Source organism: Caloenas nicobarica, chromosome 13 (assembly GCF_036013445.1).
Source record: "Caloenas nicobarica isolate bCalNic1 chromosome 13, bCalNic1.hap1, whole genome shotgun sequence".
NCBI lineage: Eukaryota > Metazoa > Chordata > Aves > Columbiformes > Columbidae > Caloenas > Caloenas nicobarica.
This window is the reverse complement of record NC_088257.1, coordinates 8,935,361-8,963,001: the sequence shown is the minus strand read 5'-3', so window position 1 is coordinate 8,963,001 and position 27,641 is coordinate 8,935,361. Positions and strand designations below refer to the sequence as shown.

At 45.9% G+C, this 27,641-nt stretch overlaps 1 protein-coding gene across 4 annotated transcripts in view; it reads right to left on the bottom strand.

Annotated features, from left to right (window-relative positions):
- KLHL3 (kelch like family member 3) overlaps positions 1–27,641 on the bottom strand; it is a 119,733-nt gene that overhangs the window by 11,537 nt on the left and 80,555 nt on the right. For all 4 annotated transcript variants that reach the window (XR_010606926.1, XM_065644001.1, XM_065643999.1 and 1 more), the window contains 9 exons: positions 24,611–24,717; positions 19,181–19,302; positions 13,327–13,489; positions 10,277–10,386; positions 5,616–5,732; positions 4,449–4,598; positions 1,785–1,902; positions 869–1,066; positions 7–108 (listed from right to left, as the gene is read on the bottom strand). Coding sequence is in view for 3 of the 4 variants with exons in the window: in XM_065644001.1 (XP_065500073.1) it covers positions 7–108; positions 869–1,066; positions 1,785–1,902; positions 4,449–4,598; positions 5,616–5,732; positions 10,277–10,386; positions 13,327–13,489; positions 19,181–19,302; positions 24,611–24,717 (1,187 nt within the window). In the remaining variant the exon portion in view is untranslated. The remainder of the gene's footprint in view (positions 1–6; positions 109–868; positions 1,067–1,784; positions 1,903–4,448; positions 4,599–5,615; positions 5,733–10,276; positions 10,387–13,326; positions 13,490–19,180; positions 19,303–24,610; positions 24,718–27,641) is intronic.

Sequence of the window (27,641 nt, the reverse complement as noted above, 5' to 3'; positions counted from 1 at the left end):
TCTTACCCTCCACAACTCCAACTCCAACACTGCTTCTTCTTGTGTTCATGGGAGCCACAAAAAACCACTCATTGGTTTTATAGCTATAGGCCTCAACTGATGCCAGACCTAGTTAAAAAGGGGATACACAGGTTTTCTAATTAAAAAAAAAGAGAAGAAAAAAAGATTGGTGTTGCACTTTCATCTGCCTTCCACCTCCTCCCAAGCCCATAATTCCCCCCATGTTCCTGCAACCCACTTTTCTAGTCCCTTGCCTTTCAGGCTGGCACCGGCATGTCAATGCCACTTCCTCAGTAGCTGGAAAAATTGTTACCCCATCATCCCTGCCCCTCTGATGTGCTGGGGACACCAAGATGAAGCAGAGTCCAGATTCCAAGCCCAGAAGTCCCACATCCTTCCACATATTATGTCTACACAAAAGTTTAAGAATTCCCCAAACCCTGTGGCATTGTACTTATCACCAGCTGAAAAAGTTACTTTAGGGCTTAACCAAGTAGCAAAGCTCTACAGCAGAAGCAGAGGGTGTGAATCTAAACATGCAGTTATGCCAAGATAAATTCCATACACATACCCCATAAGATGCCTTGCTGGCATTTTATTCATGTTGCTATGAAAAATTTAACTTAAAAAGGAAAAATCCCTTTTCAGTCTGTATCACTAAAGGAAAAAAAATACTCTGCAACTACTGATGGGTCACAATGTGCACATGGTTAGTTACAACACACAGTAAACCTAATCTCTGGCTCTTTCTCTACAAAATCATAGAGGAAGGGCGGAGGAACCTCACTAAAGCTTTGCAGTCTTTGCAGGGATCTCTGAAAACACTATTTCGGGCCAGGCACTGCCTGGTTTTTGCTCAGTCACCTACCAGTGCTGCCATCAAAGCCGCCCACTGCGTACAGGAGATCATTGAGCACCGCGGCACCTAAAGTGCTTCGTCGTTCCTGCATGCTGGCTATGGACGTCCACTGGTCCTTCACACCATCGTACACATCGACTGTCCGTACCCGTAAAGATCCATTAAAGCCCCCGACAGCATAAACATTGCCAGCCATGAATACCACACCTGAGAAAAGAGGAGAGAGATTTTACAGAGGTTTTACAAACAGCTTGGGAAGCGAGTATCATCAGGCGTCTGCTGAGGTGTGTAGCAAAGCAGGGAAGAGCAGAACGTGGGCAAGTCTTTTTCTGTAGGTTAGGAGCATTGGAGCCAAGTATGATAAAACATGCATGCACATATGGAAAATGAAATGCACAGAAATACACAGCAACATAAGGCACAGATGGATTTCACACCTGCATGAGTAATTTTCTGAGCCAGAGAAGACACGAAATGGTGATCCACATTCACAACCCTCTCAGATGTCTTCAGAAGAACACTCCCAATCTACAGATCTGCTCTCCATCACCCTTCAGCACCGAGAGGGCCTGGCTCAGCTCTGTTGATTTTCACTAGGAAACCAGCATGGAAATCTGGATCCCTATGGGCTGCCAGGCCAGTGGGATGGGAGAAGGGGAGACACTGATGGAGGAGCAGCCAGAAGAGAAAGGTGACGAAGGGGAGACAGTAGCTATGGAGGGCAGACAGGCAGGAGCAACCCCTCTAGAGAGCAGGGCAACCACCTGAATGAGAAGGGTACAGGTGCATAGGGAAAGAGGAGGAAGAAATGGCAAAAAGAAAGAGCAGGGGCACAGAGGAAGGTTGAAGGGACAACTGAGAACATCCATCCAGCCCTGAAAAACTGCACTGGGAAAACAAAGGTTGCAAGTAAAGTTCTTCTTACCTGCTCTGCATCTCCGGGAGGGAAGCTCAGCAACTTGATCCCACCGCTCCTCCTCAAAATCATAGCACTCCACACTGCGAATGGCTTTGGGTGCTTGCCCGCCCACCACGATCATCACCTGGATAGGGAAGATGAGAGCTAGAAAACCGCAGACACCAGCCCAGGCAGCTGCTCTCTGCAAAGAAACCATCAGCACAGCACGGTCAAGCGCAGCTGCCAAAAACATGCTGCAGGCCTACTAAAAGCCTCTGCAGGGGGCAAAAAAAAAAAAAAGTTGTTAAAAAGTAATCTCCAATTTAATGCATGCTAGATATGGCAGCATCGTCAACCATTCCTCACCATTTGGAGGTGGACAACCTGTTCCATTTCCCCATGAAGCCATTTTGCACCATGACATATGCAAGACTCAATGCAGAAGTATTTTTAAGTGAAGAAGATCCCAGGATAATTTCCAGAGCCAGCCCACTGTTTAGTCATTGTCTTCATAGTGGTGCTAAAAATAATCAATGCCACTTAGCAAATAAAACCTGACAGCTGTATTGCCACCTGCAGGGAAGATGACATTCAGGGAAATCACCCAGGCTATTAAGACCTGGGCTGCTGAAGGAAGTGATTTATCAGCTTCATTAAGGCTTTTGGCTGCAATATGTATTGATGCAAATCCAGTAATTAAACCCTAAATTCCTTACAGATAGGGAAGATCTATATGAAGGTGAGCAAGGGCAGTCTCAGGAGCTCAAGAACCACTCTGCTGGATCAGGCTAAAGGTCCATGCAGCCCCAGACTCCATTCCCAGCAACAGCAAGCAGTAGATGCTGGTGGAAGAGTGAGAAGAGCCATAATGGTGAGCAGTGTGGTCCTTCCCAAACCTGCCCTGGCTGCCACCCAGACAAACTCCTCATAGATTTGCTGACTTGCCCAGGGGTGGTGGTTCCAGAAACCAACAGCTCAGCACTCAAAGGCTGCCCATCACTCCTGAGCCCACCTGCAGCCACAAACAACTCGATCTGCACTTTGTTCCGAACACGTACCTACCCTCCGCAGCTATCAGAGGGAGGATTTCCTCCCCGTATCACAGCAAAGCAGCAGGAACAACCACTACCCAAGACAATCTGATTGTTACAAGGCCAAGGAGCTAGAAGCAAGATAATGGGGCTTCAAGTATAGTCAAAAAGTAGATGGGAGACTGTCTTCAGCCTCTGCAGGGCAGCTGTGAGTAGCTGAGGGGATAACATTGTCACTCGAGGTCACTTGGATAATGAGCTCAACTCAGGTACGGTTGCTTTAAAGGTAGGGAGCTATATAGCAATTTAAAGACTTTGAAGAGTATGAAAACAGTAGACTGTTTGATCTACAATGATGAGAATGTGACATTAGAAAGCAAATTGAGTCTAAATTAGCAGCCTGACTGCTGGTTGTGTAACAGTCTTCCATGGAAAGCTGCAGAGCTTCACACGATTACAGAATTAAGAGATTTCACAGCAGATGGTAATCCCTCCTCAGCGGGGCCTACAGACCCGATGAAAGTTCCTCAGTAACTGGATTGTTGGAAGATCATCACCTTCTCCTCTTTCTTTACAGTTAAAAAGAACGGAAGAGAGACCTGCAGAAGATGTGGGTTTATACTCATAGGTCATGCTATAGAAGATGTCAAGAACCTCTGAACTCAGTGATCCACCGTTCATTTTCATCCTTAACTACTTTAGTCCTTGAGCAAGGGTCACAACAGCCGCCCGTGATATCCCCAAAGCTGTCTTCTACCAAAATTCTCTCAGTGCCAGCAGGCAGAAGGGGCACGACACACCAACACGCTCCGCAGAACCACAGTTTCTTGATGGACAGTCCAGTATCTAAACATCTGAATAGTCCCTCATAGCACAGATCTCATACACCATCCCACAAACCAAGCTCCCTATGATTCGTGCTTAGAAAAACACACTGTGGTTTTCGATGTCCTACAATCTCCTAAATGCTTATTAATAACTGCAGTGACAGGCTGTTGACAGACATTGTACCGAACCACGTTTATCTCCGGGGCACAGGGAAAATAGTTCTGTTGTCATTTTTTTCTTCACTAATAAAGCGGTGGCCAGAGCATCACATGCCTGCAGGATAAATGCAGGGAGTCACAAGGGCTATTTATTCAGTAGCTGCTTTGAGTCTATTGAAATTTGCTTCAGACTTCCTGCTCACGGCTCTGGGTGCTGTTCTTTCGTGGCTTCCGACTATGGAGATGGGAAAAGACACCTACTGCACCCTCCTGGGCAGGGCTCCGAGGCAGCAGGAACCCCCACCAACCCGCCCAGCACTACGGGCAGCTGCCTGCAGCCACTCCACAGGTCAGCGATGCTCAAGCCACAGCTTCAGGAGTAACAGCCATTCACAAAACCACTTGTGGCTGACCAAAAAAATGTTTTGGGAGCAGAGCCTTGCCCCTGGGAGCAGAGATATTGCTTCTCCTAAGGGTTTATTTAAGTTTATCCAACTTAATTATGTATCCTTGGTGGGCACAGGCAATAGCAGAAGAGGGAGTAAAAACACTTCAAAGGACGATTATGGAGTTAGTGAGAAGTAATGAGGCAAGTACGCAAGCTCCTTTTAAGATAGAAAATGCCACCACAGTAATATGGTGTGAGGTGACATGAAGTGACAAACTGAGCTTACCTTTGGCAGGCTGACGGGAGTCCTCGGCTTTGTTCTGGGATTCTTTATCAGTTGCCTTTGATCCAGAGGAAGTAAATGGTATTTCATGGCCTCGATAAGGAAGTCTTTACAGGTGTTGTTATTCTTGATTAAAGCTTCTTCCTCAACTGTCTGAGAACGGGCACACACGTGAAAGATTTAAACTGATGTACTTGGTGTCACAGGTCACAAGCAGCTTTGTAGAAAAAACATGAAACCTGGAATTTCTCTTCCAAAGTACCAATATTAAAAAAAAAAAAAAAAATTCAGGGGGCAAACACAGACTCCCAGCTCTTCCCAAAGAAACACATGCAGTAACATCCAAGCTTTTCACTTTTTTCCAGTATCAATCATGAGTAGCTGTGCTCTCTCTCTTTTACCACCCTCTGCCAGACACTTAACTCAGCAGAGGAGAATTCACCAGCAGTCTGGGTACGAAATAAGTAAATTCTTTTATTTGAGTCAGAATTTTTAAGGACAGTCAATACCTTTTACTCAATCAGAAGATACAGTTGAGAGAAAAAAAAATACGTGGTGGGTGCATCTTGCGAATACCAGTCTTATTTCAATTGTATTGATTTTTTTAGACATACAATAAAAGCATAGCAGTCAAAGGGCCCATATGCCAAGCCCTTCTTCAAAGATTCTCAGCTCATTATCAAGGCCCAGATCCCAGGAATTAACTCTATCAAGAACAATGTCTCAGTCAGACTAAGAGAGCACCTCACCTGCCAGTCACACAGACCCGTCTCTATGTGCAGAACATGTCTTAAGCCAAAATTATCACACATTATCTGTTTTCACCAAGCTAAATTTACCTGTGCATTAGGGAAAAAAAACCGCACAGCTTGTAACGCTGCCACCCGGGTATTTTCTGAGTGAAAAAAGCAAGATATTAACTTCAAAATGCTTCCACCAAGGGGGGGCAGGAGCTCCATTCCAGGCACTGCCTGGCAGAGCACAGGTCACATGAAGGTTTCCGCACGCACACATTGATTTCAGAGTCCATCCAACTTTTCCTTTTATTTCTCTGTTTTCAGACTCCGTGACATGCCAAATTACCCATCTCAGACACAAACAGCCAAGCCATTGATTAAGGAGCTGCCAGCAACTTAAGTGAAAGTATTAATTACTTATTTGCAGACTAACCTGTACAAGATAATCTCTGGGCAAAAGGGGTAGGCGAACATGCTCCATCAGTTTAGCCATGTGCTCTAAGCGAGATTCCTTCTCATAATTTATCCAAGAAATAACCGCTTCAAAGACCTACACAGATAAAGCACAATTAAACGGAGAAGAAAGAACAAGCTTTCACAGTCCAAAATCGGAAGTGTTGTGATTTCATTATATGGAAGGAAGGATGCGCAAAATCTCTATCAAACGGATGAAAAAGTTGTGACTATGCACAGAGCACAAGCACCACGGCAGCAAAGAGGCGAGCTGACCATGCGCATTAATAAGCAACTTCACATCTAGATGTGCTGTATCACTCAAAGCTAAGCGTGTGTCCAGGACAATCATATGCCTCTTGGACATGAGTACGGGAAGGCAGCCAAGAAACTTAATTAGCCTGCTGACATTTGCACTGGACATTATTCATGAAATCAGCCACAACCGCTACTCCTGATAACACAGATCTCCCCTCTCGAAGGAGTCTGGCTACACACACAGTAAGTCACAATGTTTACCATCATATTTAATCACTGCACTAGTTCTTCCTCTTCCCAAAAAAACAAGAAGTATTCAAGACAAGTTCGCCACACGCACAGGAAAACCCCCATCTGCAGCCTCGCACGCGTTTCACCGCTAAAAATACCCAGGTACTTCTGCAGGGAAACAAGGGCATGCTGCACTTCTGGTCTGAACCAAAATCTAGTTTTACTCTCTCCCAGATCCAACCGGTTCAGATAAGCATCCAAACTTTGACTCCGTGACGAACCGGGCAAAAACAGCCCCATACAGCAGGAGCCACGCAGACCTGGTGCGATGAACAGATGCGTCCTGTGTGGGCTCCTGGCATGAATATGCATGTGCTTATGTAACTGGGAGCCTCACTCCTGCCAGAAAAAAAGCCTAAAAATGTCACCGGGAGAGGGCAAAGCTTCCTGAAACACCCAGCCAGGCCAGGAGACGGGCTGGGCCGGTCTCGGATGCTGCACAGCAGGGTCTGGATCCTTGCAGTGGAGTTTCCCCGCAGAGCCAGAATTAAAGTTGGACCCTTAACCTGCATCTACAGGCCAAATTCCCCAAGTGCTCTCGCTATCCGGTTACCCATGGGGGGCTGACAGAGCCCTCTCCCACAGACCCTGGCCGTCCTGTGCTTCCCCCAAAAAGCATCCCTAGCCCTACGCCCCAGCACGTGCCCTTGGTTTCAACTTCCCGCTGGGGTCACCAAATGGTCAGGCCAATTTGCACAGATATTTTTGCCTTTTTTTCCACCCCTCCCACCATTCCCCAAGAAACCATTTTGTTTGGTCCAAGGTCACTGATTTGAAAAAATTAACCAGGGCTGAGGGCACCATCTCTCAGTCTCCAATTGCTGCTGGCAAATGTATTTGCAGGAGGCGCTGGCAGATGTGTCCTCCCACAAAGGAGAGACAGAACGGAAAGGGGTTTCCTCCTCTTATGCTAAACTATATACTTTAAAAAAAAAATTAAAAAAAAGCAGTAAAGCACCAGCCTCATTTCCTCTGCCAACAAATACTCTTGCTGAACTGTTTGGAATTCAGGAGTTGAGATGAGAATTTAAATGCAACAGGGAGCCCTGTAAGAAAACCCCAGCAAACACAGAAGAAAATAACTACTGCAGAACCTTTTAAGTATTTTTAAATGAAAATAAATAAATGAACACTTTCACTTTGGCTACAAGGCGTTTAAAGTAGAAACTAGGTGGTTGTGAGATTTTTAATTGCAAATGAATGTGGAAAAAGCATAAAGCAAATGTTTAGCCAACATACATTCTTTTCATTAACCTCTTCTGCACAAATGCTGAGTTGCAGAACACGTCACAGGACTGGGGCACACTCAGCTACAGACCAAGATGACAGTGAACAAGTCTTAAAGGAAGGTAAAGCAAATATGCACGAGGAATAAACTGCTCCCTCAGTGCCAGAGATCACTCCCAAGCTAGGCATACACTGATGCTACCCTGCTGTGCCTACTCTAAAAATAATACATTAAAAAAAAAAAAAAATCAGATTCTGGCACCTTCCATTGGCTCCGATTCCTAATTTTATGGGGGAGGGAAGGAATCTTAATCCACGACAGCACTCTCTCTATCTAAAGGCCACATTTGTTTGCACTACGGCTGTGCCCTCCCTCGACTGCAGACCCCGCGCAGCTGCTGCCGCTCCCCCGGCAGACCGGGGGTTTTCCAGCCACACGGGACCCGCTGTCGGTGGGACGACCCGGAGCAGTTACCCCCCAGCTCTGTTCAGAGCAGAGACACAGGTCGGGTCAGCGGCTGGCACCCGCCTGGCCAGAGGAGCAGTCCCGAGCTTGGGAAAAGCAGATTTCCCACTCGATGGGGCAGGGTAAAAGCCTGGAATATTCCCTTTCTGCACACTGCGTCAGCAAAGAGCAAGCCCAGGTGTCTCCCAGTCTCTTCAGCCAAAAATCCAGTTGTTACAATATTCACAGGAGTGAGGGCCAAACTGTGCATCAGCTTCTACTGTACATTAGCAGCATGAGACAGCGAGTTGATTACTGGGCTCTGTGTAAAATCCCCAATCCAAAAATCCTAACCCGTTAAAAAAAACCCACAAACTTAATTCTTCACTGTTCTGAGCTGGCAGAACCCTTTTCACAAGAGCTAGAAGCCCCTCCATTTCACACATCATTAGTAAATAAAAATAAATATGGGGTTTTTTTTACAGTTTTTCCTTGCTTGCTTACACTGTTAGAATTAAAGAGCCAATTAGGTCAGGTACAGCAAGCATTGACAGAACTGTCTTCAAAGTACTATAGCAGAAAGAGCAGGCAGGGACCAAAATAACCCCTTGCCCTGGGCAAAAAGGGACTCTGCAACTGCAGAGGCTGGCAAAAGCATGGGGGAGAGGGAGAGAAAGGAACGTTATCTTTGAATAAAGGGGAAAACGTTGTCACCATTTTACAATTAAATTAGATTTCTGTGATAGCAGACTATTTTTTGCAGTCATGATAGCTTATGGATACAAGTATGCCAAAATTTGTGGAGTTAAAGAATATATTTTATTAGGCCAATTGGTATTAGTTAGGGGGTGGCAGGAAGGGTGGCTTAAAAATAGTTACTTATCCATCACATGTGCACATGCATACATATAGATATATACGTATAGACATACAGACACATATTTTTTTTTTTTTCATAATACATATCTCACACCTTAACAGATAGGAAGAATAAAGGACAGACAAGCAGCTTTCCTGACACAAAGCTAATAGAAAACAGCAGCCTAAGAGTCTGTCCTCAATTTTCAGCATTTCTTTTGACTCCAGCACGTGTCATGTTTATGCTCCAATCCCATTCTCTCCCTCTCTCCTGTTATTTGTACCTGTTGTTTTGAACATGCGGCTTATGCTCTCATTTCCTTCCACTGCCTTCCATTCTCAACTTTTACAGTCAGCTATAAGAAATACTGGTTTTGATTGTATAAATCTCAAATGAGGGAGAGAGCACTTTGATTTCGCTGGGCACAAGGCCAATAAAAGCTTTTTAACAATGCTGCACAAGAGTGGAAAAAATTGCAGGCTGCCTGTTTTTTCCCTTTTTAGTCCTGCCTGGTACCTCACCCCACCGAGATGTCCATTCGAGCCCCGCACCTGCAGAAATGCAAACCCAAAGCCTCCGAGTTTGCTGGCTCAGGATCTGGATGAGGCATCGCTGCATTCACATCTCGAGTGGGACAGGTTTTCTGGTAACCTTTATGGTCCATATGGGTCCAAGCAGCTGCCCATCTGCAGCCCAGAGGGGCTGAGCAGGATGGTGCACATCCCTGGACGTGCAGCCTGACCAGCAGCACCAGGTCCAGCCTCATCCCACCAAAACACAGACATTCAACAAGGGTCCTGAAGTTACGAGCCACATAATCCTCAGGCTCTCCTGTAGCCTCCCCACAAGGGCCCATCTCCCCCTAGGGACAATGCGGAGGTGGGCTAAAGGACTCGAGGCACACACCTCTCCCCAGAAACCTGCTGCACGTCATGCAAGAAGCCCACGTGAGAAACAGGAGCTGCATCTGGTGTTCACCAAGTGCCGTAACTAGTGGTGCTCCTCCTTCCCAAGAATACAGACCACACAAGATGAGCTGAACATTTCAACCACGAAACAACATCAACACCTCTTCCATTACAAACACTGATGATGCTAGAAAAATCATTCTTTTTGGTTTGATGCTAGAAAAATGTTTCCTTCCTTCTTTTTGGTTTCAGGCCTCCTTTACTTGTTCTGCCCAGTGTGCAACAGAAGGCAATACTCCTCCCTGGCTTAATGAAATTCACCTTTTTTGAGGTTTTTATAGCAGGTAATACCAGGTTTACACCAAGTGCAGACGGGAGGGTCCTAGTTTTCCAGAGAGGGAAGGCATTTGGTTCTGTCCCCCAGGGCTTTTGGAAGAGATATGGATCTGAGAATCATTACTTCCTACAAATACCAGCCAAGCGAAGGTGACTTTTACGTGGTTTTAGGATTAACATTATTTTTAATTTTCCTTTCCATATGTGCTCTGTTGGAAAATGGCCCCTAGAAAGCATAACATGAGAACAGTTCCCAATCAAGATCTAGAAACATTCCAGCATTCTTACATTCACTGTTGCTATACAATTTACTATACCTTTTCTTCAGAGGAGACTGTGAGCTTGTCACTTGATATTAAACTGCAAACCTGGTCCAGACTAAGGCTAAGAAATTCTTCTCCTAGCATCACTTCAGGAAAGTGCTGCTCTGTTCAACAAATGAAAAGGGGGAACAGAAAATTATAAAGAAATCCATGCTTTAAGTCAACAGGACTACAGCATTCAGAGAACTGCTATTGTTACAGCTCTGAGCACTTGAGGCAAACAACACGCTGCGACTGCATCGCAGAACAGAAAATAGCCTCGGAACACATTAAAGAAATTTGATGCTATTTCAAGTAACACAAGCCTCACGCAACACTTTCATAAATGACACTAAATGGGAACTTAACTTTCTGTAAAGCCACTAAGTACCATCCAGTGGCAAATATGATTAGAAGTGGCAATTGAGAAAAGTGCCAATAACCCGGCCACCTCAAGATTCAGTCCTTGCCTACTTTAACATGCTAGAGAACAGCAGATCTGCTCAACACTTGGATGAGACACTCCAGCAAGGGTCCTTGAGATTTGCAGGTATTCAAAGGAAAGCCCATCTTTAACATAAATTGGCCAAACAGCCAGTTTGGTGCATAACAGCAGCAAATAGTGAGGGATCCCAGGGCATCCAGCTGAATCCATACATGCAAGGAGGCACTTGGAGAGATGGGCAAGCGGGAGATCCTTGTCCCATGCATGCACATGGCAACAGCTCGCCTCCTCTCCTTCCACCTTTTGCTTCTTTCCCCAAAAACGTGTAAATTTAATCTTTCTCCTGCTCCAAAACCTCAGCACCCATCTTCCCCAGCAGCTTTGCCCCCTTCCACTTAAGTCTGCAACTGTACAAATTCCTTTTGCTCCCTTTTTGCCTCCAAATCCCTCCATGCTATAACTTTGGGAGCCGCTTGAACACAAAATACACATCATTGCTTATAATCCCAAACTGGAATAATTATGACTGATTGCAATACAGGTCCAAAAAGGATCATCAAATCTGTCAAGCTTTACGTCTAGCCAAAGGGCATTAGGAAAAATTACTTCCTAAAAAATAATTTCTAGGTCAAAACCATTGTCAGCCAGTTGCAGACAATTTTAGTTTTGCAAGCATTTGTAAGATATACATGCCAATTTAATCTTGCCTGCCATTTGCGGAGTCCCATTTATCTTTGGCTGAAATACGGAAACATGAATCTCACACACTTTATCTGAAGCAGCTTTTTTCAAGCCCTAATCCCTTTAGCTTTGAGAAGCTCCGACTCCTGTATTCAAAGAGCTCCCTCCGCAGCAACATCTGCCTCCAGTTTTCACCCCTGCAAAGTTCTCTGCTGCCAAAAAGCAGCAGCACAGTGACACAAGCTGGCTCAACTTCCAGAGAGGAGCTCCCTGGAGATCACAAAGGGCACTTGGGCTTCCCCAGCCACAGACCCTACTTGGTCTAATGGGAAAACAAAACACCGCAGCTAAGCCAAAAGCTCTGACTAAAAATAGCAGTATCTGGATAAAGTTTAATTCTATTTTATGCTGGAAATCATACAGAAGATCTAATGAACTCTTGTGGTCTTAAATACTTGAGAAGCAGGAAATGCTCCCCACACAGTAAGCTGGATGCACTCTGACTTCTGGATACAACCTCCTATTCATTCTTGACTGGCATCTGGCAGTAGAAAGTTATTTGATCTCTTGTTACTAATTCGAAGCAAGTAAAAATATTTACTGATTTTAATAAAGTAACTTGTTCCTCCATCAAGAAAGTTCCTCCACCTACTAAAGTTATCCATTGGCCAGAACTAAGCATTTTTCAAGTAACTGAGCTCATGCACACACAGACTCTTGAGCTTGGGGACTTCTGCCCTGGTTTAATGCTGTTACACAAACAACATAGTGAAAAGAATTTTAATGGCATTTTTATTAACGGAGTGCCATTAACATTACATGGGCTGTTGTACTAACTGGGACTTATGAAGGCCAATAAAACAACAAAGCAGAATTTCTAATTGCCAAACAACCAAATAAATATACAGTGAATGCACTGCTTGTTGGGTTAAAGATTAAACAGGGCCTGGAAGCAAGGATAATGAGATATTACAAGCAAGCCTTTATACAATTAACCATTCCTTCCAGGGTACCTTTTCCTCCAGGGGATAATATGGCCAGAGCAGCTGAAGAGGTTTTACTTTTATTTGCAGGAAAATAGAGGAGGATTTGGTGGGCACATTTTTATTCCACTAGGCCTACTTATGGTCTAATTAAGGACAAAATTGTAGCAAGGAAAGTGTTGCAGGACAGAGCAGGTGCTCTGGGAGACAGCAGGTGTATTTTTTCCTATACAAATAGACAGAAGAGCAGAGGAACAAACTGAGTAAACTACCAGCTTCTCCAAAGTAGAGATCAAGGGCAACGCTGCCAGAGAAGACTGGAAAGTGCTAGGGAATTAAGAGCATGGAGCCACTTGAAATAGCTTTACATTTATGGCCATAGAGAAGAAATGCTAAAAGACGTTGCCTGCGCCTACTTATTGCAACCAAACACATGCACTCGCAAGGAAACGAGTCTGTCCACCCTTGGGGTAAGTGGCCATTGCTCCACAGATCAAAGGCTCAAACTGCGCCACAATTTTAGCTGTGTTCCCACTCCCACCCACAAGATTTAGTTTTGCCTGGTGACATTTATTTCTAGAACGCACAAATGCCCAGCATTGCCTATTGCTCTCATGGGGCAGCGTACACAGGGACGACACCAGCATCTCAACACTGTGCTCTTGAGTAGGCAGCCAAAGAGCTTACTCGGAACATACTGAAGAACTATTTTGTGGGATGGGATCCAGATAATCAGTTTTTTTACCTCCTTAGGCGTTCCCCTGCGACCAAACCACGTTTCACAATTTGCAGCAACACAGAAAGTTACAAATCTACAACCCAATAAAGTAGTCCCTTCCCTGTTCTAATAGTAGAAGCATGAAGAGACCAACCAGGATGTGCTGATCCCGCTTGACCTAGGAGTTGCTGTCCCTGGAAGCAGGTTTAACTCCACAAACGGACGACCCTTCCCTCACCTGCGTAGGCGTTCGCCTGCTGCAGCAGTTCGGTGCACGCGTGCACGTCGGCAAAAGCTCGGATTCCAAGGCAGTTCGTGGGATGCAGCTGGGACTGAAGAAAGTCACAGCAGTTTTTTCTAACATCCATCAATTGCAATAAACTAGCAGCTGGCAACAAAACCTGCAAAGGCAAGAAAGGGGTATTAGAGTTAGCAACAAAGAAAGTTTGATTCACAGCTTGCACAGACTGGATGCAATTCCCGTTCGGAGAGGGACACATCCCTGCAGGGTACGAGAAGGAAGGTTCAAGTTTTAGCACTATCCTCACACAGAAGACCCCTGTCCATGCTCCGAGATGGAAACAGCTGTCCCCTGTTGGGCTAAAAGCAGAGCTCTTCTCCCCACAAGACCTCAAGGCAGGGAAAGAGAGGACAAAGCACAAGCAACCACAGATGCACCTGAACTTCTGGCTTTGCTGCAGGTAGGTCCTGCACACAGATTTCTCTTTTTCCCTGAAGACCTTTATATTATTTATATGCATTACCATCACATTCAAAGCCCATAGCAGCCCAGCAGTCCTCAAAACCTTGAATTCCTTTCCAACAAAACTGTACTGGCTTGTGAGCAGGGTGCCCAAACTGCTGTGTAAGGGACGGAGTTCACAGAAGCTCAAGCAGGTTTTGGTAAAAGCAAAGCTCTCGGGAAAGATGGGGCCAACTATTCAAATCAACAGCCCTCATTCGCACTCACAGAAAGCGCTGTGGACACTTGTGGTTCATGCCTGCATCTGAAAATGACATACTGCTTTGTACCTAGAAAACTTAGTGCAGAAAAGGAAGACAGAAGTGGATCAGGAATTTGACATCTGCTGGAAAAACCACCTCTGAGGCCAGTGAGTGAGGCAGGAAATCGAAAATAAAGTCGGTCGGGATCTTACAGCTCGTGACATCAGCTACTTCCTCTCTTATGTCGTACAGCAACTGCTGACGTGTCTTATCCCAGCTCTTCCACAGCTCTGGCTGCTTCACACATGTCCTTCCAACTGGGCATCTGTGCTCACCATCTGAGCACAGATTTCCAGAAAATTGTTATTATTTCCAACTCAAAGAAAAAATCCAACCAAACAAACAAAAAACCAAACCCACAACCACCACAAGTGGCTGTTAAACAAAACAAACAGGTCAACAGCATTCACCTCCCTGGATCTTGATGGCATGTAAGAGAAAAAGATGTTCCCTCCCTGTCCCTGCCCCCACAGACCATTCCACACCGGGGCAGGACACTCACAACCTGCCCCAGGTCATTTCTCGGCCCCCGAGCATTCCAGCTCCAGCCCAGCTATACCGTGTCCAAATGCTGCCAAGCAGCCACCCCAACAGGGAACAATAAAAAAAGGAAATCAATTAACCCAGGAGCCTGTTTTGGCCCAAGCCTCTTGATGCCAGGAGATTAGTTTGTGGTTTTGATTAAATTAAGATAGCAATGCTCTCGCATTTTTGAAACCTAGCTGTGAACCACTTTCTATCTAGCTGAACCATCTCCTTATATCAGCAGAAAGGCGAGCACCTGACCTGCGTAAAGTCTGTGGATAAAGAAGTCAGACTCTGCAAACCATCTCTGACCATTTTCCAGCCAGAGTTTCCTTCATGCGCTCCCCTTCCATCTGCAGACGTGCCTGCAAATCCAGGTGGGCTGCTCACCCTGAGCGTCTGGGGTTATTGCCTCTAAAACCAAGGCTACTCGCTGCCACCACTAATACTCACACGCCGCACGGACATCCTAGTCCTGCCCTCACAGCCTCGTGCTGCTTTGACAGGGCAGCACAGAAGGAGCCTGACACCACTGTGGTTATTGGGAAAGGGGCACTATCATATAAAGTTTTGCAGAAGTAGGATATAAATAGCCTGTTAAGACACAAGTGGATTTTTTCTTTCTTATTTCCCAGATGAACGTCTCACCACTCATCTTGTTTTTACCAGGGAAGGTGAAAAGCAAGCAAAGGATATCCGCTAGCACAAAGTCTGTTTCCTTTAGAAATAACAAGAGGAAATGCCCTGCCTAAACATGCAGCAGGACCAAACTACAACTCCATTAATATCCCGGCAAGTTACTCACTTGGGCCTGGATTTGGCTCTTAATATTTGAACTCCAAACGTTGTGCAAGATTTACAGAGAGCTGGCTTCTCTACCAGATCAGCCTTCATACCAAAACCCAATCGTTTTTTCAATCTATGTCAAAATTATCTGCTATTACTACTGAGACTGACTGCTGAATAAATTATGTCCAAAACCTCATCTATGGTTTGTGTATCTATATCTATACATATCTATATAGCTATAACCACCAAATTCACCAGCTGTGCTCTCTCGCTCCACAGACTCTGTACCAATCTCGAGTTTTACAGAAGGTTGCCTGTGCAATTAAATACTTTCATAAACCTTTGTCTCTGAATTAGAAACACCTTTCAGCCGAAAGTGCTCTGTGTTGCTATAAGGTTCATTCAATAGGCAGGGCTTAACACTGCGCTTCAGAGATTGGGGTAAGTTCCCTGCTCTGCCACAGCCTTCCAGGTAACCTTGGCCAAGAGTTAACCTGCCCTGTTCCTCCTCTGCAGAACTGAGAGAGGAGCATTTCCCCAACACAGGGGATGTGTTAAAGCTTTAAGCAGATTTGACAATTCAGTCAAACAAGAGTACTGGCTCTAATCCTCAGCAGCACATCCAGAGCCACAGCTGGGTCCTCACATCTGCCAAAACAGGGACACAGCTCCCAAGCACCTTCCCAGGGGCATCCATGACCAGTGAAACAAGCAGATCTTGCATTTGCAAGGCAGGTTAAATAGCCAGTTTTAACTGAACAGCTCTAAATTGCACAAGTAATGGAGATAAAACTACATCATTGTAATGTGACTTTTCAGTGCAAGGAAGACAATTAGGCTTTATCACTCCCCAGCTGCTACCAGGCAGTGCAGAGGATGAATAACCATGCTTCTACTTAAATACTCCACCTGGGGTGAAATAGCCCAGGCAAAGGTGTGTGTGGCAGGATCAGGAAGCACAAAACCTCTCCAGGAGCAGACATGAGAAGGATAAAGGATATAGAGGTGAGAGAGAGAACAGGGAAGCAGCTACCAACTTCCCCCCTGATCTACCTTCTTCAGCTTCACTGCACAAAGCAGACACCATCCCTTGGTTAAACAGAGAGAGAAAAATGTGGAGACATCCATCAGATACAGCATAGTCCTCTGGTATTACATCCACAAGTTTCTACTCACCTTTCTATTAGGCCAACCCAATTTAAAAGACTTTCCCTAGGCTTAGCAAGGGCCAACCCAACAGCTGTAAGACCCCAGAGAAGTCAGCCCTGCTGCTGACCAGGGCTCTCCAGCACTCCAGGAGGGCAATGCGAGGCACAGAGTTTTTGCTCCAGGGAGGAAAGATAGCCCTCATTTATGAGATCTCCTAAAGCTGAGTCAAAAGATTCTCTGCCTCACTCTGGGCTTGCACCCACCATAGTTGCAGCTTTTGGAGTGAACAGGGGGAAGGGAGATGAACTGACCCACTTATCATCCTTTATCATCACAACTCCATCTGCCACAGATACTCTCCTTCCTTTGTTTTGAAGTCCTCAGTCCCTAGGGAAAGCTGAGGTGCAGAAGAACACTTCTGAAAAGGAAATGCTACAGCTTCTAGCAAAGCTTTTTCTCCTTTCTCAAGCCATTTTTTATTACAATTAAGTCTGCAAAGCTGACAGTTTCAACACCTATTTCCTCCAGACAGCTGATCTGCAGACATCTCTTCACTCTCCTTTCTACAGGAGCCATATCTCAAACTGTGGCAGTATACAAGGACAGCAACACATGTGGTACGTTCCACCTCATTCATAGGAATTTAATTGTGAAATCAGGTTAATCACAACTTTTCCTGGGCACTCATTACAACCCTAATAGTAATGACTTTCTTAATTGGGAAGGTTATTCTCAGGCTGCCTGCAAGTAAATAAGTGCCATCAGTAAGGATGGGTAGGACACACTGAAGAGGGACTGAATTGACTGCCTACAGCCTCAGGTGTCTTCACAGGACCTCCTAGGAGAACGAGAGGCCTCCTCCCAAACCCCCTCTCCATCCAGCTCTGCTCAGGGAAGTTCTGTTGAGCCTCTTCTCCATCCCTGGACTCTGCTCCCATCGCCCTTCTTCAAACCAGCAAGTTTGAAAAGAGTGTTGGAAAGTAAGAGGCAATACAGTTAGTTCAGCTGCAAAATCAAGACCCAACTGAAAAATTCAAGGAATCGATACGTTAAAACAGCCAGCTACTCCTTCCAGATAGGGAACAGTAGGCCCTGTGCTCTGTTTGACACATGAATGTGGTTCCATTGAAGCCAGCCAGGGCTGCACGTGAGCATCTGTCAACTTCCAAGTCACCCACTTCAGTTTTCCTCACTTTTACAGAAACTGCACAGCACAACTTTCTTCCAAACAAATTTTTCAAGCTCCACCTTCAAATGAATGAAATCTTTTTGTCATGCATATGGCTCTTGACAACTAACCTCCATATGGGGTGCAACAGAAGAGGAGCAACAGAAGGCAGAGGGGACAGAAATCCCAAGATGGATTTTCCTGAGACTACAACATGACTGCAATGAAGACAGAAATCCCTCCTTGGCTCATGCCTTCCAAACAAGTGGGAGGTTAAATCCCAAATGCATGTTCAGAGGCAAAACACTGCTCAGCACAGGAGCCTCTCTATCATTCATCATCCCTGAGCCTTCCTATTACAGTGTCTATATTGCCTTGAAATCTCACCCTGAAAATAAGGTTCCAATGCATAAAGCAGAACTGCATTTGTCAGGGCAGTTCTCATTCACATACTTACAATGGAGTGAGAAAAGAGTACTCACTACCACATGGGCAATGACTGGAACTGACTGTATGGGTTTGGCCCCTTGTACACACATCCTTCCTTACTTAAAAAAAACAAACACACACACACACCACTACGTGCAATGAAACGACAATCAGCTACAAAAATACATGCCTAGAAAAACAGAGCCTCATTTCCTGAACACCAGAACAGGCCACTCTCTCCAGCATCACGGACACAGCCTTGTTACCCTGACCAGTGTCCCAGCCACACCGAGGAAGACAAGAGACTCAAACTGCCACTTGCAAACAAAAACGGAGACCAACCAAAAAGCACATCTACACACGAGCTCCCAGCGACCCTTCCAGAAGTCAGTGGCTAAGTGCACAGGCCTTTTCTTACCACAAAGACAAGGAGAGTCAAAGAAAAAGCTTTACCAGCAGCCACAGCCACGTGACACTGCAGAACGCTCTCTTCCTGAGTATCCTGCTTTATCTGTAGGCTGCTTTTCAATTACTCTTTCCACTTCTGGACAAGTGTTTACCTCAAAGAAATTCAAGACTGAGCGCACAAACGCACAAAAAAAAGAATGCCCTCGTTTGAAAAATATATTCTGCTCAAAGCTCTGCCAAACAACTCAAACTACCCAGAAGAATTTAAAAACTAACAGCCAGATTCCTCTGCCACGACCTTAAAACAACGTTTGACTCGCTGCTTGTTTGAGTCTATTTTGACCTTCGACAGACTGACCCACAAGTCAGCACAGCTTCTTGGAAGGTAAATGCCTGCTCTCATTATAAGAGCTCGACACAAAAGCTAAATGCAACATGACTTAAGCGCGGGGAAAGCAGCAAAGTGCCTCAAGACTAAACAGAGGCTGGAAGTAGCTCTTTTCAAGCTCAATCTTTTACTTTCTGCAGCCTGAAGAGATCACTCACCCCTGAAGGACCTGTGCCTTTGATTTCAAGATTTTTACTTGGGTCTCCACAGGAGCCACTGAACCAGACCTACCTGCACATTCTCTTCCGTGACCTCAATCTCGGCAGTGTAGATGTAATCAATCAGCTTCCTCAGGGTCTGCCCGTCAACGTCTTTTATCTCAATCTTCTTGGCTTTACTTTCAGACATGTCTCCTGAAATTCATTTCAAAAGGACAGTTACACTTTGCTTTTCAGGACCCTGTTCCCCACACATCCAGCACATCCTGCCATGGTTCAACTGTATTCAAACACATAGAAGAGCTAAAAAAAATAGCCAGTATGACCCTCAACCATGTCTCAGCACAGGGACAGACTCAAAGAGACTGTGGACAAAGTCTTAGGAGGCCTTTTTAAAAAAAAAAAATTGTATTTTATATATCAGGGGGTTTTTTATATATTAGTTTTTTTAAAAATCATATATCTGAGTACTTGGGTAAGTTACAACAGCCAAGTTAGGGTGCTTTGTGGTATACCCTACAATAAACGCAAGGCAGCATTACTCTCTCTCTTTAGGAAGAACCTGAAACCTGCTGAGGAAACCAAGCACACATGCCAGCGGTTACATCCAAGGCACTGCAAGATTCCCTCCCAAATTACCCCGCTGTAACCTCACCACATGGTTACACCTGATGCAAAGCATCTGTGCAAAAAGATGGATTTCTCTTCTCTCACCTTCCCAACCTTGCACCCTAGGGACAAGGCAGCATTTGGCTCCAAACTGTATCCTTTCTCCAAACACATTAAAAAAAAGTGCACAGAACTAGAGCAATAACTTCCCCTATGGATAGAGACGTGAAACCCGTACCTGTGTAAGAGCCTGTAGATGAACTGGTGCTTTACGTGCACCTTCCCCATCGCTATTATGGCCAATGCTGTGCAGGCGCCATACACACAGACCCCGTGCGTAACATGAGCACGTCACAGCAAGCAAAGCATCACGTGGGGAGGAGGAGAAAGGGCTCCCTGGGGCCCCTTCCAGTGTCCACACACACGGTGACCTCACCCAGGTTTTTATCACCAAGATCTTGGGGAACCACAGAAAAGAACGAACAAACTCCCAAGCAGAAAGGAAACAAAACAAAAACTACAAAGCTAAACAAAAGAGAGGGTGAAGAAATGCCAATTCTTAAACCTGGGCATGAATAATCACTACTCTAAGAAATGTGGTGACGCAGTACTGCTGGGGGATTAAGAGGAAAAACAGTTCCTGCAGCCTATGTGAGAAGCAATTACAGCCTACGCCTCTGTGCAGTGCACAGCAAGACGTGGCCGGGCACGTTAAATGTACAGCACAGAGTCAGATGCTAAAGGGCATCCAAGCTTGAGCAAAATCTGGATCCTGGAAATTGAACTTCATGGACTTCACTTATGCCAATAAGGAGGTAAATAACAGGAGTGGGGTCAAACCAAAAGTATTAGGAAAGCCAACAACATCCCAAGGGAAACGCAGACTGAAATAATATTTGCCTCAAATTCAATTTTTAAAATGAAATAATAAAATGTTACTCAGAGAAGCCCATGAATACAAATGTATAAGTACAAAGGGATAAATGACCTACATTTGGGAGGCCTTCAAAACACGTAAAACTTTTTAATTGACAAATAAACGTTGTCTCCTTCACACACTTCCTCCACACCTCCCCCAAAAAAACAAAAACAAACCCCACAACTCTCCAGAGGCGAGAGGGGGCTTCTGAGAACAGGCCAGACCCCATCAGCCCACATGGGGCTGGAGGTGCCGGTGAGGAGCACCCAGCTAAACCCCACCTGCCCAGGAGGGACAAGCGGAGCAGCCGGAGCCCTGCGGCACCCACGGGGCACAGGGGAGGCTCAGACACACACACCTGGAGATGGACGCAGAAACAGCTCAGAGCAACCGATTCGATAACATCATCCATCTTTGTGGTGTTCACGTGACACAGGCAACAAAAATAAAGGCTGTGTGGGCTTCCACACCCACCAGCAAGCTGCCAGCCTTGCACGCAAACGGCCTCCGCTGTCTCTGCTCTGGTAACAGCCCAGCACACGATGAGAAAGAAGAATCTCACGCTGTACCCCACGGTTAGATGGTATCCAACCCGTCCGGCCATGCTGGCATGGTGGATCATGCACCACTTGCCAGAGGGTGCTGCCCCAGATGCGTCTGTAAGACTTTGGAGCAAGGAAGAACCTGAAGACATCACAAGTGAACCAAGGCAGGGGCTGGTGCAGACCAGGAGCAGGCAATGAGCTGCTCCCTCCTCCAAGCACAGAGCCACGGCAAACGCAGCTCTAAGGCACGGCTGTGGGAAGCAGAATGGTGGGTCAGTTCAGGCATCTCACCCAACCTCCCCTCAGGAAAAAAACCAAACAAGCCACACACACAGAGCGCCACACTTTAAAGCCCACAAAAACCCACCTCCTAAGATGTCTTTCACAGGTCAGACTCCAGCCTTACCAGATACCTCAACTGCAGAACAACTCAAAGCACTAGCACCATCTCTCACACGCAAGAGCAGTGCTGAGAAAGGGGATACACTTTGCACATACCAGCCCTCGTGAAGGCAAGCTCTTCACGCGTCACGCTCAACACCCGACCGTGCTTCCTCCATTCCCATCTCCTCTGTTGCTTTGTCACAAGACAAACTACAGTCAAAACTGCAGCAGCTCACGACACCTTGTTTACCCAGCACGGCAGCTTGCGCTGCCTCCCACGTTCTGCGCTCCAGAGAGGTTCCCCAGCGCACAGCTACAGCTCCTGCTGCTTCCCAAGTCAGAGAGATGCACTGAAGGAGAACACACAAGTGCACTGGATAACAAAACCGCAGCCTCTCGTGCACGGGGTGAGTGCTTTGAAGCACTGCGCGAGACCTGGAGGGAGGTTTGTGCATTGCTGCTTCCTCCTTCAGCACTTCTGAAATTCCCTCGGGTATCTGGCAGGAACAGTCCCAGCAGCGCCACTGGAGTACCTGTTATCCTTTCTGAAACAATTGCCTTTTCTTCTAAACTGATGGCGATTACTGTCACCAATCATCCCCACAGAATGGTGCCGACAAGGACCAGCCACCATCCAAAATGCTCTAGAAAGCCAGTAAGGGACAAGACACTCAGTTAGGAAGTGCTGGGTCTGACCTGTCCTTCAGCAGTGGAAGATACAAATGGAATATGTGCCTGTTCATTTTAGGACTTCCCAAGGCTATTTCAAAGAGAAACGCCTAACCAGACGACACTAGATGCCTTAGGAAAGATCCCAGTGTCATCACAAGGTCAGTCAGGAGTCCAGTGTCAGGCCCAGCCTAGCAGGATGGCACCTGCAGCGCAAGCGTCAGGCGAAGGTGGATGAGCTGTGGGTCCCCGCTGGGTTCCCACTGTTCACAGCTTTACACTGAGTGTTCACTATTGCATGGCTGCCGGCAATGCCAGGGGACCCCTCCAGCTCCCTGCACCCCCAAAAAGCGGCTTCTCCAGCAGGGACTCAGCGTGCACAAGCAGCTCCTGCCCAGTCCTGCAAACACCTGAGCTAAAAAAAACAATACACACACCAAGCCACAACAACCAAATAATATTCAAGCTGTGATTTTAAAGTCTCCCCCTACAGAGAGTGAACCACCACAGAGCTGGAAGATGATCATGCACTCGGTCTTTGCAAGAGGGAGATGCAGATCTTAGTGATTTGGGACTAGCTGGATCGAAAGTGAAGGGAGAACTGGTCTTTGCCTGACCCAGTGCCCCTGGGATCTGTCAGGGGGAGGGGACCAAGGGCTGCCAAGGCTGTCACCCAGCCCAGGTGAGCTGCCAAGCCAGGCACATGACGGCGGTTAGCTGATTACTGTTTAACTCGCAGCGTGAGGGATTACACAGCCTGGAGAATTCCTGCATGGAAACATGAGCAGCCCCGCACCACCGCCTTCCCACTCAGGTGACCTCTAAGGATCAGATGGTTTTTCCAATAACTTTTCTTTTTTAAACTCCTCATCAGGAACGAGCATCACAAGCACTGGCAAGTCCTCCCCAGGGTGTCCTGTGCAAACAGGTGCCTCTGAGCAGGGTTTGCTCCTCTGCCTTGCCACCACGGCCAATACCCACCTCCACAGAGCAGTGCCAGTGCCCCGGAAAACACTAATTCCCTCCACCTTCTCTCACCGCACTGATAAAGCCACCACAGTAAACCTCACATCTTGTCTCACATTCAGATGTCTGTTTAGACCTGAGGTTTTCCCCCCCCGCTCCATTACAGAAGTGAAAAAGCTTCCAAAATAAGCTTTTTCCTGTGAAATGCTGTGTTCTACTTCCAGTAAAGCAAATAAAATGAGGTCTAACCACAAGGCTTTTAAAAGGAAGAAGCAGCCCCTAGACCATAGACAAAGAAACATGAAACAGGGGCAAAACCCCAAAATCTCATTTATGCTGAAGCTGAGGGATGGTAACAGCCATTCCCTAGAGCATACAAACCAGTCAGTTCCTATCCTGGAAAGCAGGACAAGGAAAAGGAAAGGAAGCTAAAGAGCTCCTGACCAGGTTAATTTTACTATTAAATAAGTTGGCTACTCCTCTGCCTTGGGATTTGCAGGGGTTTTTTTGCTGCCCCACCTGGGCACAGTCTCCAAAGGGCACCTGCTGTAAGGATCAGGAGATCAGAACAAGAATTTTGTCCCCTTCTTCCTTCACACCGAGTTTGCATCTGCCATTACCAAAATATACTGGACTGCAGCAATGCACCCTGCAAAAAGCCAGGGCTGCTAAAACACACTGGGATCAAGAAAACAACAGTGTTATTTTGGGCAATAGCAAAAAGCGCCATGGGAGATTAAACATCTGTGACTGCAAATCAGCACCGGCAGGGCTGAGCCTTGAAACTACCACTTCTGTGCCAGCAACTTCTTTGATGTGCACCATGAACATTTAGGGCACTGCACACGTGCTTGATGTTAACGATGTGTTTGCATGACCCAAGATCTTGTTAAGCGGGTAAAAAAAAAAAAAAAACCACAACCCAAAAAGCAATGAGCCCAATCTCATAGTAACCTGCCAGTGACACGTTAGCCACTCACCCCATACTTATACAACCACCCCAGACCCATATATTGTGCCTCAAGGAATTAGTCAAGGATGATCAACACCATCCATCAAGTGCAAAGTCCTGACCTAACCATATGTCTTAGAATCACAGAGTGGTTTGGGTTGGAAGGTACCTTTCAAAGCTCATCCAGTCCAACCCCCCTGCAACGAGCAGGGACATCTTCACCCAGCTCAGGTTGCTCCAGCCTGGCCTGGGATGTCTCCAGGGATGGGGCATCCACCACCTCCCTGGGCAACCTGGGCCACTGTTTTACCACCCATTCTTCTCTCAAGGAAGCCCTCTCCCCTGAGGCCAGGCCCACTGCCTCTGCTGCAGCTCCTGCCAGAGACACAGCCAGAAGATTCTGAGAGTTTGCAATGGCCCCTTCAACCCAAGTACAGTGTCTGGTGTCGAGAACAGTACCTGTAAACATTGCACAGAAATAAGGGCTGCAGGCTGCAAGGACCACACGGTGGGCTTCCATCTCCACACTTTCGGCCACAATCACCACATCACAGAGGAGCCGCTTGCTGGAGCAAACACCAGAAAAAACAAAGATCATTTCAGAACTCCTGGTCGGGCAAAAAAGCTATGTTGCTACAGCCTGAAAAAGTAAGCAGAAGACCCATCGTTGTAGACAAGGCACCTGAGCTTCTGCCAAATCCCAGTGGAAGGTTCCCTAATCTTTCAGCTTCCAGCTCCTATCAGTGTTTGCCTACAAAGCAAAGCCTGAATCCTTCTGATACTGCAGCCCTGCCTGTGGTTCTGCTTTCCCCAGGAAAAAAAAAAAAAACCTGGAAGCCAAACTAGACACAGATGCTGCCCAAGGAATGGATGGGTAAGGGATTCCTGCCACTTCTCAAACAAGTAGGGCTCGGAGAAGGTGCAGAAGAGTTGAAGAGTTTAGGCACTAGCTGGATCCAAGCTCTAGTAGATCTATAAGGCAAGAATGAGCCACACGGGGAACATCAGCAGCACTTTCATTTTTCCACAGGGGAAAAGGCAGAGTGGAAAAATTAAGTTCTCTTTACTTCCATGTTTGGCATGAATGTGACCACCAAAACATCTCCCAGTGCTGATCAGTGCAGAGGCTGCTCCAGCCAAGGAGACATCAGTCCCTGGAGTTTATCCCTGGGCCTGAAGACTTCACTTACCACATGAATTAGTCTGGGATTAAGAGTTGCTGAGATAAAGCCCACTGGTTTCCAAACAGAAACCAAAAAACTTCTGAGCTCCCCCACTGACTCATGGTACAGCTTTGGAAAAGTCATTTCATTAACTAGTGACCTTTCCTACCAGCCCCACGTACATCCTTTGAGGATTCATTAGTTAATGTTTGCAGAGGGCTTCGGAGATGCAGACGGCTAGGAGTGCTCAGCCTCCCAATGAGTTGGTTTAAGATGTTTGAGCATATAAATGCAAAATAAGGGTGTTCTTTTCAAATGTCAAGCCTGGGAAAGGATCAGTGTCTGTAAATCTAGATGTCGCCTTCTCTTCAGAAATGCTTATCACCACGCTGCACTTTGTCTTTAGGAAAATGCATAGCAAATAAACACACACAGAGCTCCTAATGGGCTAGGGATGGCTCCTCTTCTCCTCCATATATTGGAATACATCAACAAAACTCTTTGTGAAATGGAGGGTTGTGGCTGGAAAACAGGGTTCTACAGTAGGTAGGAACTGGCAGTCTGCGCTCTACATTCACCCCAGCTTGGAAGGGGTGATGGCAGTGAGAGGAGCTCTTTAACAAGTCACTTAGCTTATATGTAACGTCCCCTGTTCAATTCCTCTTTGACTATAGTTATCTAAAGTACCACTCATGAAATTATTTACATTTGAAAGCTAAAAATGTCAAGTGAGCAACATGTAGCAAATAGGCTAGAGGCTTCGCAAGATTTTTCTAGACCCTCTGTATGAGGATGCTGGATGCATTTGAATGGAGGCACTACTATTCAAGGTAGCTATTGACACTGCTTGTTGACAGCTTAACTGATGGCAAGCTCAATGCACACACAATAGACTGAGCACTGTATATGCCTGAACAGCAGCAGGAGCTGGACAAAAAGTAGTTCCCAGAGGAAGAAAACATCAAACAGGTGCTTAAGGGCAGCTTTCAGTCTCCTATGTTTTGCCACTTTAGTATTGCACAAGACCTGGCTAACTACAGGCACTAAGAAATATGGTCATTTCCAGCTAATCCCACTATGCTTCAATTAACAAAGGAATAATAGTAGTAAAACAGATTTCTGATTATAGCTGCACAAACCTCTATTTTCACATCCTTTGCTCTCAGTACAAAGAACAAACTAGAAGGATGCCAATTAAAACAAACAAACACACACACACCCCCCAAAAACCACAACACGTACTCTGCTTCATGTAGTTGTTACAAAGGAAGGATATTTCTGTTTTCTGTTCCTATACAACTGAGAATCACTGTCAGACATCTGTGGAAGGAGACATTTCTAATCCTTCTCTGCACTAAAGAATGTATATATTGGGAAGCTAGTTAATCCGTAGAAGAGAGTTGGCTCCTACAGCATCTTTTGAGTGCTTTGAGCATGCAGGGTGTTACGTGCTTTCATCATACCATCTGGATAGTGAGGGAGCACATACGTTCATGTGCATGACACATGCACTTTCCATATGAATTATTTTAAAAATTTGGCTTCTTTATTTGAATGCTTAAGGACTCAAGTGAACTTGAAGATACGCTGGCTGAACTTCTGTCTTGTTCATGGGATAACAACCACCAAGAAACGACTCTGGTTTAACCACTGCCAACACACTGCTGATGTGATAAAAGTGGTTCATGGATATTTTTTCAGCTTCCATTCTCCCTATACCCACGTAGCTGTGCATAGAGACCAAGGTGCTCTCTTTTAACCAATATCAGGATTTTTAAATTTGCAAGTAGAGAGCTGACATTCTTCCTGAGTTGGTGTTGGGTTTTTTTTCCCCATCTCCTACTTTAGAGTGCTAAGCCCAGACTGAGTGACACTCTGAGAATAAGAACAGTACATTAATAATCTTTGGTCTGTAATTACGTGTAGGTGTCTTAATGTCTGTAATGTTCTATTATTGGTTTTCAGACCATTAGCTGAGTTAAGAACATAGTTTACAGCTGAATTTGCTGTAAGTAATGGAAAAAGCTAAATGAATTATCATCTTTAAGTGAAGGCTATTGCTCAGATAGTGTTTTCGAGCCATAGCTGGCTTCCTTCTGCTGGCAAGATAGAGAGGTCTGAGACTGGGAAGAGCAACCCACCACAAAAGGGCTATGTTTTAGCTGTCTCTTCCTATTTGTTTATTAACACCCTATGCACAACCATTAGCTGTGATAAAAATGGCACTTCCTCCCCCCACCCCCTCCAAAGTCTCCCAGAGGCCTTTCTGTTCCAATTGGCACATTTCTGCCAAACCAGAGAGGGTGCCCATTAAGTCAAAAGTGTAC